Genomic DNA, 18,952 nt, shown 5'->3' with positions numbered 1-18,952 from the left:
GAAAAAAAAAACAGAATTCAACATGTTTGGAACTTAAACTTAAAAGAAAAAAATAAATTCCATAATATATCTGCAACATGTTAGTACATTTCTCACATGCTTGACAGCTTACTTATCGGTAGTTCGGTGCCCACCCCACCTCCACCCCCCGTCATGTGATAAATGCCCAATGAGAATATTTATGTTTACAATTAAGTTTTAAAATGTAACATAAAGAAATTAAGGACAACAAAGAGAAAAGCCTAATTGTATCATATGTTGCATTAGATGGGATGAATTTGGTGTTTTTGACGATGATGGTGGAGAGCACTGCCTGCACTATGAGGACTGTAGCATATAATTCTTTTTTTATACGACCCCCCCGTGTGCTCTGTGGGTGAAGGCGTTTTCATCCCGGAGACCAGTCCCCTCAGACGTGAAATGCTATCACTCAGAACTACTCTGACAATCTCTCTGGATAATATTTATGTGTTTGCCAGGTTATTGATACGCTGATAAACGTTAAAAGTAATCGCGTGAAGGTAATTTGTGGTCAGTACCGCACAGAAGTCTAAAGAAGAAAGAAACGCCGGTGGAAGTAATCTGAGTAACTTCTTTATGCAACAAGGCCAACATTTTGGGGCCCACGTCATTGGTTTCCACGGTGGGCTGATCCAGCGCGGCTCTTCCGGTGGAGACGTGGCTCTGTGCTGCTGCCATATTGACGCTAACTAGCTAACAATCACACAACTAGAAGTCAGCTGTATATTCGCACCTTGCCATTCCAGAGGGACGAGGAATCACCAAAGCAAGAAACGCGAGAGACTGACGACCGTCGTGCCGTAGAGAGAGACCACAATGGTGAGTGACAGTCGAAAGTGACCATTATTTCCCTGCCTTTTATCGGGCCTAGCAACTATCATAACATTGGCTAGTAGCTAAAGCTAGGTATGAGAAAACTAGCTTCTTCCCTTTCATGAACGAAAGAAGACAAATAATAAACGGTTCTTTTTTTATCGGAGCCACAGTGTTAGCGACATGTTCAGGTGCTAAAATCGAGTAAATGAGTCGTCAAAGTCGAATTTCACCGGAGTGAAGCGCTTTAGCTGTGCAGTCCGTGCTGACGTGAACTAGCTTTGGAGGCTAGCGCTAGTTGTCTCCTGTCAGTAGCCGGATCCGTGCAACCACTGCCTGCTGTCAGACTGTAATAAGCCAGGTTAAACCGAGCCCGGCTCTGCGACAAACCCCAACTATAGGTACAACTGTGTTATTATAGTTAGCTAGTGTCGACGACTTCGATAACCAAAGTTGCTGCTCGTCTTTATCGAGTTCACATCGGTGCGATCGGGTCTTCCATTTCTATTGTCAACGTGGAATCAGTGCAGTTCCTTCATTCATTTAGCACAGCCACATAAAGCGTCCGTTTATGTCAACCATTGTTATACTCATTATATTAAACGACCCCCGATTCTTTTATAAGATCATTTTCCATTGTGCTAACATCTGCACTAGCTGTCGTTGGCCTTACCAAGGACCAGCTCAAAGTATCTGTGAGCTTTAGCATAGTTTTGCTTCATTCCAAGCAAAACGTGTATTCTAACCAAAACCTAACTTTCTGGTTCCCACATTCAACATACATGGCGTATCTTCTCTCATACTGTCTTCTTGCACCAAGTCTGAAACTGGTAGGAGGCTTTGAAGGGTGTGAGTACATTTGGAGTGAATTGCTCGCTTTATAGGTAAAAGATGAAGATTGTTGAGATTTGTTCAAGGCTTTTAACTGTCCCAGCCCCTTAAAGTGAAACCTGAAGAAGCTGGACTTGTAAGATTCGCTCACCTAAGAGAAAGGCAAACAGCAGTTAGTTCATGTGCTTTTAGTAACGTCCTCAAACAACTACAGCCGTGTGTAATCAGGAGAGCACCAATATATCAAATGACAAGTACTCTTGTCTGGTTTTTCTGACTTCACTGTATCGGCTAAGTATCAGAATCAGCTGATATTGACCTAACTGAGTGTAGGCCACATCAGGTTAGCATTGGATAATGGCTGACTTAGACTTCTACAGTGGATCTTTGAAGAGCCAACGATGTAACCTATGTAAGTGGCCACTGTTATCAGCATTTGTGTGCTGGTGCATTATGTGTTAATTACATTGTGCTCGTTTCTTGGGTTTTATATGTGGTGTCAGCTATGACGAAAACAAATAAGACTTTTTGCTCCTGAGTCTCCACTCCTCAATGTGGTTTTCCACTTCTTTGTACATTTCCTCGTGTTCACTCTGATAGTTTCATCAATCTTCCTCCTGTAATTTGGTGAAATGTGTGTTCTTATTTACTATGATTATTATTCCTTATATGTAGATGATGATTGATATTCTCTAAATCAAAGACTACAGCAAAAAGTAGCACAAATTCACAGGAAGGATCAGTGGTATTGAACAATCACAGTTGTTTCTGGTTGTGTCAACGTAACGTGTTGTTGCATTTTTAGACAGGAGCACGTCAGGTTAAGATGTAGGGTTTCCAAGTAGTTTGCAGTCACAGTGTACCTATGTTGTAGATTTCCTGCTGATGAATGAATCCTCAGCAAGTGTGATGAAGATCTGTTTTTTGGTTGTTTTGTTTTTTTCTTGTTTCTTTGGAATAGAAAAGAAAATTTTACATTAAAAAAAAAATATTGAATTTTGACATTCGCTGACCTTCCTGTTGTTGTTATGAGCATAGATGTTGGTCCGATTAGTGCATCTTTAGTTGTAATAGTTCAGGTCTGTGGGAAACTAAAGCAGTCAAATTCCTCTTTACCCCTCAGGTGCTGTTGGCAGCGGCGGTGTGCACCAAGGCCGGCAAGGCCATCGTATCGCGGCAGTTTGTGGAAATGACCCGGACACGAATTGAGGGTCTCCTAGCTGCATTTCCTAAACTGATGAACACGGGCAAGCAGCACACCTTTGTGGAAACAGACAGCGTTCGCTATGTGTACCAGCCACTGGAGAAGCTCTACATGGTCCTTATCACCACCAAGAACAGCAACATCCTGGAGGACCTGGAGACACTCAGACTCTTTTCCCGTGTGGTAAGCACACACAGGCAGGTTTGGATAGAAGTCAGTTTGCAAAGAGCATTTATGTATGTGTTGTCTGACATCCCGATGAGGTGACCGGTCTGGTAACAAAGAAGAATAAATGTAGAGACGTGTTACTGTAAAAACCTGTACGTTCTGAACATTACAGTATGTGTAAATGATGGATGTAGCTTCTGTGAAACCAGCTGTGATGAACAAGGGGTGATCTCACTGTAAAAAGATCATTAGCTAGCAGCATGTAAATCACAAACATTAGCCGATGAGCATACCCTTGGTAATCCTGCTCACACCCAAAATAACTCATATTTACAAAATGGGCTCAATAGTTTATTCATTATGGCCTGAAATTAGTCACCGAGCCCATAAACTCACCAGCTAAGTGTTTACCTGGAGACACCCCCTGGTGGCCGCTGAAAAGAAAGTAGGTAGTTTGCTTTACCATATCTGAAATAGATTACAGACTTCTTATAAGCTCTTTTCTCTTTGTTGCTTTCCCACAGTTTGTTGTAGTTGGGCATGAAAGACACGTTTGTCTTGAATTAATGAAGAAAGAAAAAGATCTAATGACTGAAATGATGTTAAAGTGCGAGAAGCTGAAATGTGAGGTGGAGCGATGCTTTTGTTACCAGCCTTTAGGGAACACGGCCTTAACGGTGACCTGCGTGTGACGTCATGCTGGCCTTTGAGGACCAGGAGGCTGTAACGTGAGAACAAATACTAGCAGCAGCAGCAGCTACACTGAACTTCATGCTGGAGGAAGTGATGAAGTCACTTCAGTCAGCAGTGTAATGGCTGTTAGGGCAATATGACCAAACATTTGTATTACAGTAGATGTTAATAGTGCGTTCACACCGAACACGATAGACGCGACCAAAAAGCGCCACACGCCCCTAGCTGGTCGCGTGCACATTCGCACCTTGAAGCGCGTCCAAAGCGAACTGGTCGCGCTTTAAAATATGCAATTTCCACGCGCGTGAAGCGGAAATGTGGGAGGAAGTAGTGCCAGACTGTATGTTTGCAAGACGGCAGCTGTCAATCTAGCGTTTGAAAAGAGAGTGTCTCTCTTCTCTATGCGCTGTGGAGAGCAGAGCAGCGGTGTAAAGGACGCTTTACACATTAGTCATTACAAAAATTTAGTTGAAATAATATTAAGATGCTCAAACAGAAAAACATTAAACATAAATATATAAAATATAACTATTTACAGAGAGACAGGAATAAAAAGGACCCAGCTTAAAGTGGAAGAGCCTCAGGGAGAAGGAGGAGAAAAACAAGAACATTGTCTCTGCCCTGGAGAGCTGCTGCCTCATCAGAAAACTACTGATTGCTAGAATGAATGGCTTTGGCTGGACCTGCCCCTTTGAACTAGGTCAGAACATCACGTCACCAGGCTCCTGATTGGTTGTTGCGGCGCGACTTGACGCTGGAATTCAGATTTTTCCAACTTGAGCGGTAGACGCGATAAGCGCGAATGCACAAAATGCACCACACAAACTGCAGCACATATTTTACTTCGCGCTTCAAATGCGTCAGTCGCGCTACTTGGTTGCGCGAATCAGGCAGAAAAGCGTTTTCGCGACGCAAATCTGCTTCTGAAGTTTCGCACGATCCCCAGCATGATCCCCAGTCGCGCTTCATCGCGCTCCTCCATTGACTCTACGTGTAAACCTGAAGCTCTGGTCGCGTCTATCGCGTTCGGTGTGAATGCACTCCATGTACAAACCAGGGAAAAAATAATAATAATAAAAAATATTTTATCGAAGTCCTCACTGCAAAACTGCCCTCAGCAAGCAGCTGCTCTAATCAGTGTTACTGCATAATGAGACTCAAAGCGTAACTCTGAAGCTCTAAACACTAAATAACAGCAGAGGACAAAACACTGAAGATGTCTTTGTAGCCTAGCAACAACACGTGTTAGGAAAAAGCGCTCTGAGTGCGAGTCCATGTTTCCTTCCAGTGCAGGAAGCACTGCCTGTGGACACACAGCCTTACGCAATATTTTCTTATTTATCACTGTGTTTAAAAGGCCACTGTGGGCCTTGTTTACCTGCAGTTATTGTTCAGCACAAAGGCCCCTGTCTCCAGGAAGGAGAAACAGCTGTTAGCTGTCTTTGTAACACCTGGGTCCCTATTGCTGTCTGTTTGTTAGGCCAGCCAGTATCTGTGTGGTAAACATGGTACAAATGCTTCATGTTTCACTAATGGGTGTTTCCCCTGTTGAAGAGCGTTAGAGTTGTGGATTATTTATTGTTGGCATATATCATTTTTGCATGCTCTGCTGCGAACTGTGAGGACATGGTAAAAAGCAAGAACTAGGCTACAGAGATGCTTATTGTATCCTTATCCATTAGTTTAAATGAATCGCTCCTCCCTTCTGTTCCAGATCCCAGAGTACTGTCGTGTGCTGGAAGAGAGTGAAATATCGGAGCACTGTTTTGACCTGATCTTCGCCTTCGATGAGATCGTTGCACTGGGCTACAGAGAGAATGTCAACTTGGCCCAGATCCGCACCTTCACAGAGATGGACTCCCACGAGGAGAAGGTGTTCCGCGCCGTCAGGGAGGTGAGATCTGGCTCTGCCTGCTTCGTTGGATTCCTGTTGAATTATTCAGGCAAATTAGAAAGAACCACATGGAAAGTTATATAACACAATTATTATTTGTCTTTTTAAAGAAACAAAATGCAACAATTGGAGTTTAACAATGATTTTCAAAGCTTAATAGAATGAGGGAGATGAAGGAGATTATGAGACGTACACACTGTACAGGTTAAGCAAAGTGTGATGAAACCACATGGTTGACAACACAGCTGCACTGTCAGTATTTAAAATCTAACACAGATTCTTATATTTTCCCTCCTTCAGAGTAACTGTCAGCTGTCGTGCTGTGACTGTATTAGCGCTGAGCGTGCTGTTCTGAACCCTGCTCACTTTATTTTGTAAACCTACAGACTCAGGAGCGCGAGGCCAAGGCAGAGATGAGGAGGAAGGCCAAGGAGCTGCAGCAGGCCAGGAGGGACGCTGAGCGCTCCGGGAAGAAGGTGCCAGCTTTTGGCGGGTTTGGCAGCGCTGGCATGACCAGTGTGTCCTCAGGGACCATCATCACAGACACCATCGTCGAGCCAGAGAAGCCCAAGATCACAGCGGCTCCAGTCAGGTACAACTCAAGTTTGTATTGGAAGATTTTGTTGTGGTTGCACAAACAGTGGACTGATTAGGCTGATGGCACATCGTGTTTGTTTCTGTCCAGACCAAGTGGACCCAGTAAGGCTCTGAAACTGGGGGCTAAAGGAAAAGAGGTGGACAACTTTGTTGACAAGCTCAAGTCTGAGGGTGAAACCATCATGCCCACCACAGGAAAGAGGGGCTCCGATGTTTCTAAAGTTCTGCCACCACCAGTCAACATGGAGAGGTATGCACTCATCATTCAGTACTGTGTATTCATCTGGGACTGGCTGTTTTCATCAGGCTGTTGCAGTAACAACATCTGAACTCTGACCACGACACATTTATTTACTTATTCTTTTCATTTGTGGCAATCCAATACTTTTACCTTAAATATATGTTTCCCTGTGAAGTCAAATAACAGAAGGATGAAGGATGATGTCATTACAGAGCTTGGCATCAGTGCGCCCTAACCTAGTTGTAAAACTGGTTGCGTGTACATTAATTAATCCCCTGCTTTAATGCAACACCCAGTTAGTGACACAAAACAAACACACCCACAGTGTGACAGGTGCATGCTGGGTACAGGTGCATGCTGGGTACAGGTGCATGCTGGGTACGGGCTCATAAATGTCTCTCAGTGGATCCTAAAGCAACTTAATTCTAACATTGTAACAATGTAACATTTTCATAAATGAGGCTTTTTAATTTGTAACAAAGTGTCCAACAGTGCAGCGCGCCTCACAAACAGGCTGCTTACAGACAGGCGAAGAAAACAGATGGTTACAAATCTCCTGTTTCTGTTTCTCAGCCTGTGTGTGTGTGTGTGTGTGTGTGCGCGTGCGTGCATGTGTGTGTGCGTGCGTGCATGTGTGTCTCACTGGTGTAACTTCAACTTCATGCTAAGATTCAGTCACAGTGTCATCTTAGTGCTGCTTTTTTAAAGTGTGTGTGTGTGTGTGGGTGATTTGACCTGCAGTGTGCACCTGCGTGTGGAGGAGAAGATCACATTGACCTGCGGCCGTGATGGCGGCCTACAGAACATGGAGGTGCTGGGTATGGTGACGCTCCGAGTCACAGACGACAAATATGGACGCATCCGCCTGATTATCAATAACAATGATGGCAAAGGATTGCAACTGCAGGTTGGTTTATCACACGCGCGCACACACGTGCAGCAGACAGTGCTACACTGTGTATGTTATGTTCAACACATAACTCAGTAAGTTTTATTTACATTACTAGGGCTGTGTGATATGACCAAAATCTCATATCCCGATATTAAGACATCTATCGTCCGATAACGATATAAATCACAAAAATTTAACATTTTCTGTAAATTCTGTGAATCTCGGGCAACTCGACTTGCGTGAAGTGTTTTCAGCTGGGCGTCGTGTACCTGGAGTCGTGCTGCGGGGAAAAGCCTGTTCTAACGTTTGAGTCTAAGGTTTATTTTTTAGCACCTGACGGCTCTTTTTTGCTTCTCATCCGTAAATACTCTGCATATTCTTTCACATGTTTCAGTTTATTTTGAAAGGTCTCAACAGGATCTTGAGCTTTATTGTGAAAGGTTTATGTGGAAAATAAACAAGCCGACACGCGATGGTTTTACCGTCGTTGTTGCTAACGACAACGCATAAAAACAGGCGTTTGTCCGTCTGTAGTGTGGTTATATTAAATATAAGAGAAAGAGAGAACTTGAAGAAATTAATATAGCCACTACAGTGACCATCAAAACGGTGAAAAAATATTGCCGTAAACAGTTTATTTTGCGACACCACGAAACAAACGATAGCGTAAAATGAGACGATAGATGTTTCTATATCGTCATCCGATATATATCGTTATATCGAACAGCCCTATACATTACATTTGTTTTTTAACCATAATCATAATTTTGAAGTGCGTTTGGATTTCAGCTGTGTACCTGAACATTGAAGCTACAGTTATATGGTGAATATATGCTCAAAGTGCAGAGTGTCAGCTTTCAGTTTACACGCTCAGCTGTTGAATAATCACACACATGGTCCCCTATTTACAGGGGCTCAAACGTAATCCAACAAACAAAGATAATTATTATGTTTTAAGAAATATTTCTGTGAAAGCACAAAAACGATGTTAAGTGCTGTCAAGAGCATGCCAGAGCAGCAGGTGGCGATATAACCCCAACCACATTCAGAAAACAAAGACGTGAGCGGTATAATGTTAAACATGAGATGAAGACAGGGACCAACACGAAGTGTTTTTCCTGGTCGACACGTAAACACAGAAATTCCTTTCAGGTTTGGATGACTGCATGTTTTTGGTTTACAGCAGCTTGCAAATGTCCCTCTTCAAATCAATTCCAAACATTTAACCTACTTACTTTGTTGAGAAATAATGAAATGGTAATAAAGAAAGCGCATAAGTCTCTGAGTGAGTCTGTTCTGTTTTCACTGTTTAAAGTGACCCAGGCTGTTTTGCTGTGATGTTTGACAATAAGCGATCTTTATTGAAACGCATCTCGCCCTGTGTTTCCTTAGACACATCCTAATGTGGACAAAAAGTTGTTCACAGCAGAGTCTGTGATTGGCCTGAAGAACCCAGAGAAGTCCTTCCCTCTTAACAATGATGTGGGTGTGCTGAAGTGGAGACTACAAACCACAGACGAGTCCCTCATACCTCTAACCAGTACGTCCTGATGTCTGCAGCTCCTATCCTCTTTAAAAAAGCACACTGACAGTGGTAGTAATGTTTGTTTCCCACAGCACAGGATGGCATCTGTGAACCGTGTTTAGCCTTACATGTGTGCCCAGTCTGAGCTATTCAGGTTGATGTATGACAAATACAAGCGTCACATATCCTCAGTGAAGAAGTTAAACTAGCACGATGTGATTTCTGCCTAAATGTGAATATTCAGTTAGCTGAGTAGCTGTGTAATGATTTCATTAGATAATGGGAGCCTTGATGATAGATGGCTGTGTGGCAAATGATGAAGATTGGCAGTGGTACTTATTATCATTATTGGCTTGGCTGTAATACTGCAGTAAATACTGCACTGTAACCCGACCGACTCTTCCTCCTCACCGTAACCCGACCGACTCTTCCTCCTCACTGTAACCCGACCGACTCTTCCTCCTCACTGTAACCCGACCGACTCTTCCTCCTCACCGTAATCCTCCTCACTGTAACCCGACCGACTCTTCCTCCTCACTGTAACCCGACCGACTCTTCCTCCTCACTGTAACCCGACCGACTCTTCCTCCTCACTGCAACCCGACCGACTCTTCCTCCTCACCGTAATCCTCCTCACTGTAACCCGACCGACTCTTCCTCCTCACTGTAACCCGACCGACTCTTCCTCCTCACTCTTCCTCCTCACTGTAACCTGACCGACTCTTCCTCCTCACTCTTCCTCCTCACTGTAACCTGACCGACTCTTCCTCCTCACAGTAAACTGCTGGCCGTCAGAGAGTGGGACTGGCTGTGATGTCAACATTGAATATGAGCTGCAGGAGGAGAACCTTGAGCTCAATGACGTGGTCATCAGCATCCCTGTACCGTACGTACTTATTCACAAAATGTGTATAAGAAGAAAACTGCGTTACTCTGTTACATCCCTGTCAGTCCTGTGTATGACCGACATTCCCGGTGCTCCTCAGGTCTGGAGTGGGCGCTCCGGTGATTGGTGATCTGGATGGAGAGTACAAACACGACAGCAGGCGAAACATCCTCGAGTGGTGCCTACCTGTCATTGATGCCAACAATAAGACGGGCAGCCTGGAATTCAGCATCGCCGGGCAGCCCAATGACTTCTTTCCTATCAGCGTGTCCTTTGTGTCTAAGCGCAACTACTGCGACATCCAGGTGGGTTACTTATGATGGAGTGTGACGTCAGTGCGAGGGACAGAAGCTCTGTTTAACTGAGGAGCACATTTTCCACAGAAGATCTTCGGTTCTCTAAAGTGAATCGGCCTTTAGTTTAATACGTGACAAATGTCAGTAACTTCGCAACTCAGTTTTATTCATATAGAAACAAAGAACAAGTCACCTCAGGGTGCTTTTTAAAGTAAAGAGCCTACAATAATACAGAGAATACCCCAACAATCACTGTGCTGTGAGCAAACACTTGGTGACAGTGAGAAGGAAAAACTCCTTCAAACAGGAAGAAACCTCCAGCAGACCCAGGCTCAGGGAGCAGTGGCCATCTGCCGCGACTGGTTGGGGATGAGGGGAGGAAGATGGGACAAAAGATGCTGTGGAAGAGAGCCAGAGATTATTAATAACAAACCAATTAAACACAGAGAGGGTGGGAAACACAGTACAGGCACTACAGCTCATAACTGAGAACATCTGCAGCTTCACTGGAGTGAAACTAAACTTCCTGCATGAAAGAAACTAGCATAATATAAACTAGATAAAAAGGCAGGCTAACGTTAGCTGTTGGCTAACATTAGCCAACATTAGTTTGTTTGTGACTAAAAAAACAAAACAATCCAAGTTTTCAGTGGATCAAAAAGCTGAATGGATGTTTATGACGAGCCCACAGACTGTGGCGTGAGGATCAAATCCAGGTAACAGTGCTGTGTGTTCGTCCCTGTGATCGACGAGTAGCTCCTGCTAACAGACTCTGTTTTTCTCTCTGTCCACAGGTTACCAAGGTGACTCACGTAGACGGTGACAGCTCCATTAGATTCTCTTCAGAAACCTCCTTTGTCGTCGACAAATATGAAATCCTGTAAACCCGTTCAAAGAAAAAAAAAATTGAAAAAACAAAATCACCAACAAAAAAAAAAAAAGTCTAAATCTATGCTTCACAGAAAGATTGAAGATTTCTCGCCTGCCCACCCTGCATACTATATGAGACTGTGAACATCGACAGGACTCAGTCAGCCCTGGGGCGAGGCCTCTTCCTGTGGTGGAGCGTAGCAGCGGTGGTGTATTTATATGTTTGTATGAGAGAGGATCATCTATATATAGAGTTAATTGAACAGGCAAACACACACACACACACACACACACACAGAGAGCAAACTTGTGTCCGCCAAGCAGAACTGTAAACGGGACAAAGTAGAGGATGACTGCAGGGGTGCAGGAGAGCCTAGCGGTCAGGTAAACCCTGGCAGGTAGACGGGGCCTCTACACTGAGTGCTGTTAGTTTAACTGCCCACCCTGATGTTCATGCATCCTCCACAGCGCTCGCTCGCCGGGATTCTCGCTCTTTCTTTTCACGTTTCCTAAACTGCAGAATAGTAGCTGTCTCAGTCATTATAAGCCTGACTTTGTTTAATCACTAAACTGTTGTGATCTGATCTCTTGGTATTGTTCTTCATTCGTTTTCTTTTGTTTCTCTCTCGTGCTTTGAATTTTGTTTATCCCCAGATTTCTGTACATGAGGTTAAAAAGGAAAACATGGCTGTGTACTCAGTATGTCGCCTGTACTGTGTGAGGTTTATCATCAGCAAAGTTCTCCTTTTATGTTTAATGTGGATACATTTTTACAGTTTGCAGTATGTTTTTCATTGTTTGCCACTAATCTGGAGATTGACAGTAAAGAGCAGGATTTTGTGAGGGCCTCTCAGCTGCGCTGTTACCAAACAGTAAACACATTTGACTGTTGCATCTGGAGAAAATGTTTTTGTTTTTTTTATGGTAACACCATTACAGCCACTCCTTATTTTGTCAAGAACCGATTGTGTGTTAACCTCTGGTCCATTTAAGTCCAGCTCTCAGATATCAGATATCCAGAAACAGGACTTTGAAGAAAAGCCCAGAAACAACATCCCAGCCCCTAATCGACCATCCCACAGGAGCGCTCACATCTCAGATGGGAGTGGGTGCAAGTTGGCGCACACACACAGATCAGAGGCTGCCAGCCTGATGTTCCACTCACTCTGCTCACATCCCAGCTCAGCTCTTCTGTTCTCCCAGTCATCCTTTACTTTATTATTCACAGTAATGCGTTTGTCTTTCATGGTCTTTTTTTTTTTTTTTCCTTTTTTTCCCCAAATTTGTACTCACCAAATTGTCGCAGTGGCTTCGTAGATGTGAGGTGGAAGTTGACGACACGGAGCGTTTTTAACTACATTGCTGAAGGGGAATCTTGACATTCCAGTGTACAATTAGAAAAAAAAAAAAAGAATCTTTAATGGAATAAAATGTATTATTGAAAATGTAAGTCTGACTTGGGTTTTTTGTTTCAGTGGGCCTGTCATAATTACATCATTGTGTAATTGTTGTGTTTTTGCGTTACATGAAGAAATTGTATTTTGTGTCCTGTTTGTGTTGTAGTGCTCACTGCGTTGGTTACTGTGTGAAATAGAAATAAGACAGGACATCCAGATGGTGCAGCTGCACTGCAGGACGAGCCAGCAGGGCTGTTATTATCAGATTAACCACACCCACTCAGTCTCTAAAGTTTGCCTTTAAGCCCCCAGCCCGTCTGATCACACAGGACTTCACTCATCAGGGTCATGGGTGGCTGTAGCTCAGGTGGCAGAGCAGGTCAGCCACTAACCAGAAGGTCGGTGGTTTGATCCCAGGCTGCTCCAGGTTGCATCTGCTCCAGGTTGCATGCCAAATATCCTTGGGCAAGATACTAACCCCATGTTTGCCTACTGGTGGTGGTCAGAGGGCCCGGTGGCGCCAGTGTCCGGCAGCCTCGCCTCTGTCAGTGCGCCCCAGGGCAGCTGTGGCTACAATGTAGCTTGCCATCACCAGTGTGTGTGAATGGGTGAATAACTGAATGTAGTGTGAAGCGCTTTGGGGTCCTTAGGGACTAAGTAAAGCGCTATACAAATGCAGGCCATTTACCATGAGTGGGGGTCAGGTCAGTGGAGGTGGCGCTTCAGGCTTTTTTTATTGAGTGGTTATTACTGTTCCTATCAGCTGGAGGCAGTCTGGCATCAACAACACATTTTCACCCAGAGCGCTGCTGCTCGCTGGATCCTTTCTCTTGTAGAGCTGGCTGTGTGGGAACATCCCAGTAGATGTTCTTTCCTATCAGCATGTCCTTTGTGTCTGAGTAGTAGGGTGTGAACTTCAGCAGGTGGCCTTATGTGTGATTCTCTAAATGCATCAGGTTCTATGAAACCGGCTGCTTCTATACTTTCTTTAATAAACAGTTGAATATTCCTAATGTGCTGCTGAGTGCACTGATCTGCAGCCATAAAGGCAAAATGGTTTTTAGGGTTTGTGCTGTTACAAATAGAGTTCCAACATCCTTTATTTGTCACATGTATAGTTATACGAGTACAACACGCAGTGAAATGTGTCCTGACACGCTCCTTCACTGCAAAGGAGAGAGAACATTATATACAATTAGTGAATAAAATAAAATTGTTCTGGTTTAGGACCCGGATGGCCTGAGGACAGAAGCTCCTCTTCAGCCTCTCCGTTCTTGCTCGGATTGTGCAGAACCTTCTGCCTGATTGTAGAAGTTGGAACAGTTTGTTGCTGGGATGGGACGGGTCCTTCAGTATCTGTGCTGCTCTGGTCCAGCATCTCCTGGTGTAAATGTCCTGTAGGGAAGGGAGAGCAGCCCTGCACCAGCGTTCTGCTGTACGGATCACTCTCTGAAGAGCTTTTTTATCCTTCACACAGCTGTTTCCAAACCAGGATGTGACGTTCTGTGTGAGGATGCTCTCCACAACACCTGCATAGAAAGTCCTGAGGATCACTGGAGAGACCCTGAACTTCCTCAGTAGTAGGAGATGATACAGGCGCTGCCTAGCCTTCTTGGTCTGGACCTGAATGTGGGCAGAACATGTCAGATCTGAGGACATGTGGACACCGAGATACTTGAAGGACTGCACCCTCTCCACTGGAGCTCCACAGATGATGATGGGCTTGTAGTCTCTGTGCTGACTCCTAAAGTCCACCACCAGCTCCTTGGTCTTGCCAACGTTCAGCTGGAGATGGTTATCCTGGCACCACAATGCCAGATTCTTCACTTCCTCCATGTAGGCCGCCTCATCGTTGTTGGAGATGGCGCCCAACACCACTGTGTCATCAGCAAACTTAACAATGGTGTTGGAGCCGTGGTGCCGTGGCCAATATAATTATTAAAACTAATGATTGATGGGAAAGATCCAGACCATGGCCGGTACGGTGACTCATCACACAGCCTGCAAATGTTTTTGTGCTTCAGCAACGGTTTAAAAGTCGAATGCAGCAGTTGTATTTGGTCACCTTGTAGTGAGCACATGTCATCTGCAGCACTGGGCCGACTCTAAAAGTTCTGTGTGAGATGCTGTTATATTAACACGAGAAGTGGTTTCTTTAAAACACCAGGAAACCTGATTCTTTTCTACTTTGCTCATTTTTCTCCTGATCAGGCCTTTGTTTGTAAATGTACATGTAAGCCAACACAAGTCAGTTTGTGTGGAGAATACAGATTTACAGGCTGAGCTTATCATCGTGGATGGCCAGCATGTTTTCCTCCACTCAGATACAGTAAAAGGTCTAGAAACCTCGATACAGTTTCCCTCAGTGGTCCAAGGACGGTGAAGCAAAGTAAAGCTGCCACATTACAGGATGTTCATGCAAAGCAAAGCTGAGAGCCTGTACTGCCACCAGACTCTACACTAAACTCTGTCCATCGCAGAACTCTGAGTCCAGCTCCGCAGACACAGTCATGCTGTGTTTGGATCATATGACGTTTGTCCTTAAAAACTTTTACACATAGAAACTTTGCAGCTAAATTTCAGGAGCTCGTTCTACATCCGACTGCGTTGTGTTCACAGACGAAGATGAACAGCTGTGAAGATAAAGTCTGATGTTGAGCGGAGATGCTGTGGGCCAGCAGCTGAGTAAATGTTGGGGAGTGAGGAGAGTGGGGGGGTCAGAGGGGCGGTGTTTGAGAGAGCTTACCATCAGCCTTATTTAGCCTGTGGGGCATTGTTGGGGGGCGGGGGTGTTAATAGTGGCCCTCCAGTCATTAAAAAGAAAGAAAGAGGAGGAGGGTGTGTCTGTTTTCCGAGTGAATGAGCTGATAAGCTCTGCAGAAGGTTTCAGGGGAGGGAGGGGAGGGCAGCACTGTTGTCTTTGGCATGTTAAACACACAGCCGGCAGACGGACGCCTCACTGCAGACACGCTGGGATTCTTTTTGGATCTTCTGGCTGGAGTTTCGTTGGATTTTCCTGAATGGAGGCTGGAATTCTGTAACCCTTTGTTTTGGTTAATTTTACTTGGACTAAAGTAACGATGCTCAAGAAAGTACGATTCAAGGTAGGAGAATCCCACAGTTTTTGTGTTTCGGTTAAAGCTCATTGAGTTTTTGTGCAAATACTGTCATTGACTTCTTGAATAATTGATACATGACTGTTTACAGATCTAGATATTTGTTATGGACACAACATGGATTATCCTGTTCCCAGTCTTGAAATATCACATTCTTCCAACTTAATCTGTTCCTTTGTCAGGTTTAAACATTTCACTGCTGGGAGCTCTTTCCTCTGCCTCACAGGAAACCACGAGTTTAACTTTCCAAGTTTATTTGGTAGAAAGGGACCATCTTAACATCCACCATGTTGCATAGGGTTAGGGGTTGCAAATATTATAGCAAAGAGCCGTACAGGGAGAGAGCGGTGTCCACAGAAAACTCCTCCTGAGTAAGGAAAGACAGCACAGCCTGACATCAAAGATGATAATGGTATTTATGAAGCTCAGTCCATCCCCCGTCTCCACATCCTCCTGAACCACAGCCAGGAACTCCTCATCCGCAGGCTTTGTGTCCCATCCCTTTCAAGAGAGCCTGCGACTGAGCCGACCTGTGCAGGGCCTCTGTTGGCTCTTTATTAGCAGCAGCAGCGCAGGGTGCAGTTCAAAGGGACGACCTGCTGCTCCGTCTGTGTGGTGGTGACACGGAGGCGATAATTACAGCTCAGGGACGGGAACAGGAGGAGCTGCAGCCGCTGGCTGTCACCCGCTTTTAATAAGAAGGTGGAAAAAATCAAATCAGTGTTTGCCATGAGCGCTCTGCTTTCTCAGGTGCTTCGTAGGTTGGTTCTTCTTTTTTCTTTTCATGTATTCAGTCATTCGTATTCAGTAGTTTTCAAACTTTTTGAGCTGAAGACACATTGAAGGCACACCTGTAATCATACGTGTGCAAAAAAGCCTCTGCAGAGTCTGAAACCTTTTTGCATTGAGCTACCAGGTGAATCCACCAGTGTGCAGCCTGTGGATCCAGCATGACATCTGCAGGTTTTTATTTATCTGTTTTTTTTTTGTCTGTGTAATAATTACACAACTGAAACTAATAAAAACTAAACAGACAATAAACTCAATGAAAAAAAGTCAAAATGAACCTTTTTTTCTAACAGAGAACGACTCAGGTTTCAACAGCTGGACTGAATCAAAGATCGGGATGAAACTCCCTTCTTCTCCTTCATGTATGACCTCAGTAAACAGTCTGCTGATGCAACATGAACATATTCATTTTGTTGCTAACACATGAACACGCAGTGGCCATGAGTGTTCTCTGTCACATCCACACTTTGTTCATCCCGTCTGGCTTCAAAAGACGAAGCTAGACAACGGAGAAAATGTCCAGCGTGAGGCTGGGACTCCACTAACCAACAGGTGGAGTCAAAGAGGCTCTCCTCTGGTCCACAGAGGTGCAGGTGGATGTTACGTTAGCATTGTTAGTTAACCTGCAGTACTCCTAACTTACATCAGAATAATCTCTGAGCCAGATGAAAACACACCGGCCTCAAGTGTCTTTCCACATTTCCACTTCCACTTACTTCACTGCAAGCAGGTCCTGGGTTTGAAGCCACCCTCTGGGTGGTCTGTGTGGACTTGGTGGGGTTAGTTAGTGGTTCTTAGTTGCCCATAGGTGTACGGTCTCTTATTTCTTGTTTTTTATGATATATTCTGTACTTTTGTGTGACTCTGCATGCTCCATCTGCCTGTCTGTGCTGCTGGAACACATGAATTTCCCCAATGAGGGACAATGCAGGATATTTCTGTTCTATTCTATTTGTACATGATATCAGAATTATTTCAGAAAAAAACTTACGTGGGTAAATATTATCAGCCCGCTGACACACACACTGATTGCTGATTTTCACAAAGGAGGGAATGGACATATGAAGTTATCACAAGTTTTCCAAGTGCCAGCAACTGGAGTGAGAAGGATCATCAAGAAATTCAAAGAGAGCTGAAAGTGCTGAACAAACTACTGAGAGATGGGTTTAAAGACCCCAGAAGACAGTAGTGAATGACTTCGCCAAGTTGGGAATTGTAGTCTCAAAGAAGAAACCCACAAGAACCCTAAACAGGAATAGACTGACAAACTGGGAATCTCATCAAGATGGAAGGAATCAAAATATGTGAAGACTTAAGACTTCTGTGAAGACAGAAAACCTTAAGTCAGGAGCAAAACTGGGTCTGAGTCATTGCTTTGTCTTCCAACATGACAATGGCCCAAAACATATGACACTCCTGGTGAAGAACTTCCTCTAGAGGTCCACAGTGAACATTACTGTCTGGGCTCCACAAAGCACTCCTATTGAAGATCTGTGGGGTGAACTGAAGAGCATGTCAGAAAATCTAGAGAAGCTTGAGAGATTTGCCAAAGTAGAATGGGCAGGGATTGCCATCGGAGGAGATAATCATTTATTTCCATGGTAGTTTTGGTATTTGTGAAATAATTTTGTTTCTGTTCTGTGTGTGTTAAAACTATAGAGAAACACCGTGGCTAATATCTGTGCTTTATCCCACATTTAATGAAATAATAATAATAATGGATTGCATTTATATAGCGCTTTTCGAGACCCTCAAAGCGCTTTACAATACCACTATTCATTCACTCTCACATTCACACACTGGTGGAGGCAAGCTACAGTTGTAGCCACAGCTGCCCTGGGGCAGACTGACAGAAGCGAGGCTGCCATATCGCGCCATCGGCCCTCTGGCCAACACCAGTAGGCGGTAGGTGAAGTGTCTTGCCCAAGGACACAACAACATAGACTGTCTGAACTGGGGCTCGAACCTGCAACCTTCCGATCACAAGACGAACTGCCAACTTCTTCCTTTCTTTGTGGTTTCAACCTGTCAGCATTAGGGATGGGTACCAGTATCCAGTGCCATTATGGCACCGGTTCTGACATAAACGGTAGTAACCAGACCGAAAAGCAGCGCAAATTTCAGTGCTTTATTTTCCTGAGATGTCATACACTTTGGATTCTAGCCAATCATTTTACCTTTGCAAGCGTAGTAGGCGGGGCCAGGTACGTACGTTCTTTCAGAGCAGAGCTACAGATTAAAAATGCCCAAGGTGAAGAGGTCAAAAGTCTGGCTGTACTTCACAGCAAAAGATGCAAACTCAGCAGCCTGCAACAAGTGCTTTAAGCTGATACTGTGATACTGTCAAAGGAGGTAACACCTCAAATCTGATGAAACACCTGGCGATGCATAGCGTTTTGTTAAAAGCCGAGAAATGCACCGTATTTGATAGCTTGCTGCGAGACCTCACACCGAGCACATCTACTGCGGGTGTGGTGCCTGTTATCGGACCCGGAGTTAGCAACATCCCCCAAAAACCCGAAGAGTAGAGTCCTGGCCCCTAGCCCTGCCAGCGTAGCAGAAATGATGAGGATGACGATGGCAGCAGCAGCCGTTCTCCTCTGCGTGAGTAGCTTCATGTTGTTCGTGTGTAATTAACCTTGAGTAGGCTAACCACATTATTACATTAATGCATGTAAGGTGAACTAGCAAACACCGTCGTAGTTACATGCGGCTGTCT

General features: G+C 44.5%; 2 protein-coding genes across 2 annotated transcripts in view; both read left to right on the top strand.

Moving 5' to 3' along the window:
* The first annotated feature begins 435 nt into the window (after positions 1 to 435).
* arcn1b (archain 1b) lies at positions 436 to 12,005 on the top strand. The gene is made up of 10 exons (XM_005462437.4): positions 436 to 840; positions 2,789 to 3,052; positions 5,445 to 5,624; positions 6,011 to 6,216; positions 6,310 to 6,471; positions 7,204 to 7,369; positions 8,747 to 8,894; positions 9,657 to 9,765; positions 9,866 to 10,070; positions 10,856 to 12,005. Exons 1-10 carry the CDS (start codon positions 838 to 840, stop codon positions 10,943 to 10,945), a joined length of 1,533 nt encoding a protein of 510 aa, XP_005462494.1. The 5' UTR covers positions 436 to 837; the 3' UTR covers positions 10,946 to 12,005.
* Positions 12,006 to 15,279: 3,274 nt separating this feature from the next.
* phldb1b (pleckstrin homology-like domain, family B, member 1b) overlaps positions 15,280 to 18,952 on the top strand; it is a 129,892-nt gene continuing 126,219 nt past the window's right edge. The window contains exon 1 of the mRNA XM_025898329.1: positions 15,280 to 15,432. Within this exon, the coding sequence (XP_025754114.1) occupies positions 15,409 to 15,432 (24 nt within the window). The 5' untranslated portion in view covers positions 15,280 to 15,408. The remainder of the gene's footprint in view (positions 15,433 to 18,952) is intronic.

Source organism: Oreochromis niloticus, linkage group LG14 (assembly GCF_001858045.2).
Source record: "Oreochromis niloticus isolate F11D_XX linkage group LG14, O_niloticus_UMD_NMBU, whole genome shotgun sequence".
Lineage (NCBI taxonomy): Eukaryota > Metazoa > Chordata > Actinopteri > Cichliformes > Cichlidae > Oreochromis > Oreochromis niloticus.
Note: the sequence above shows the minus strand (reverse complement) of the source record. Positions and strands in the feature narration are given on the sequence as shown.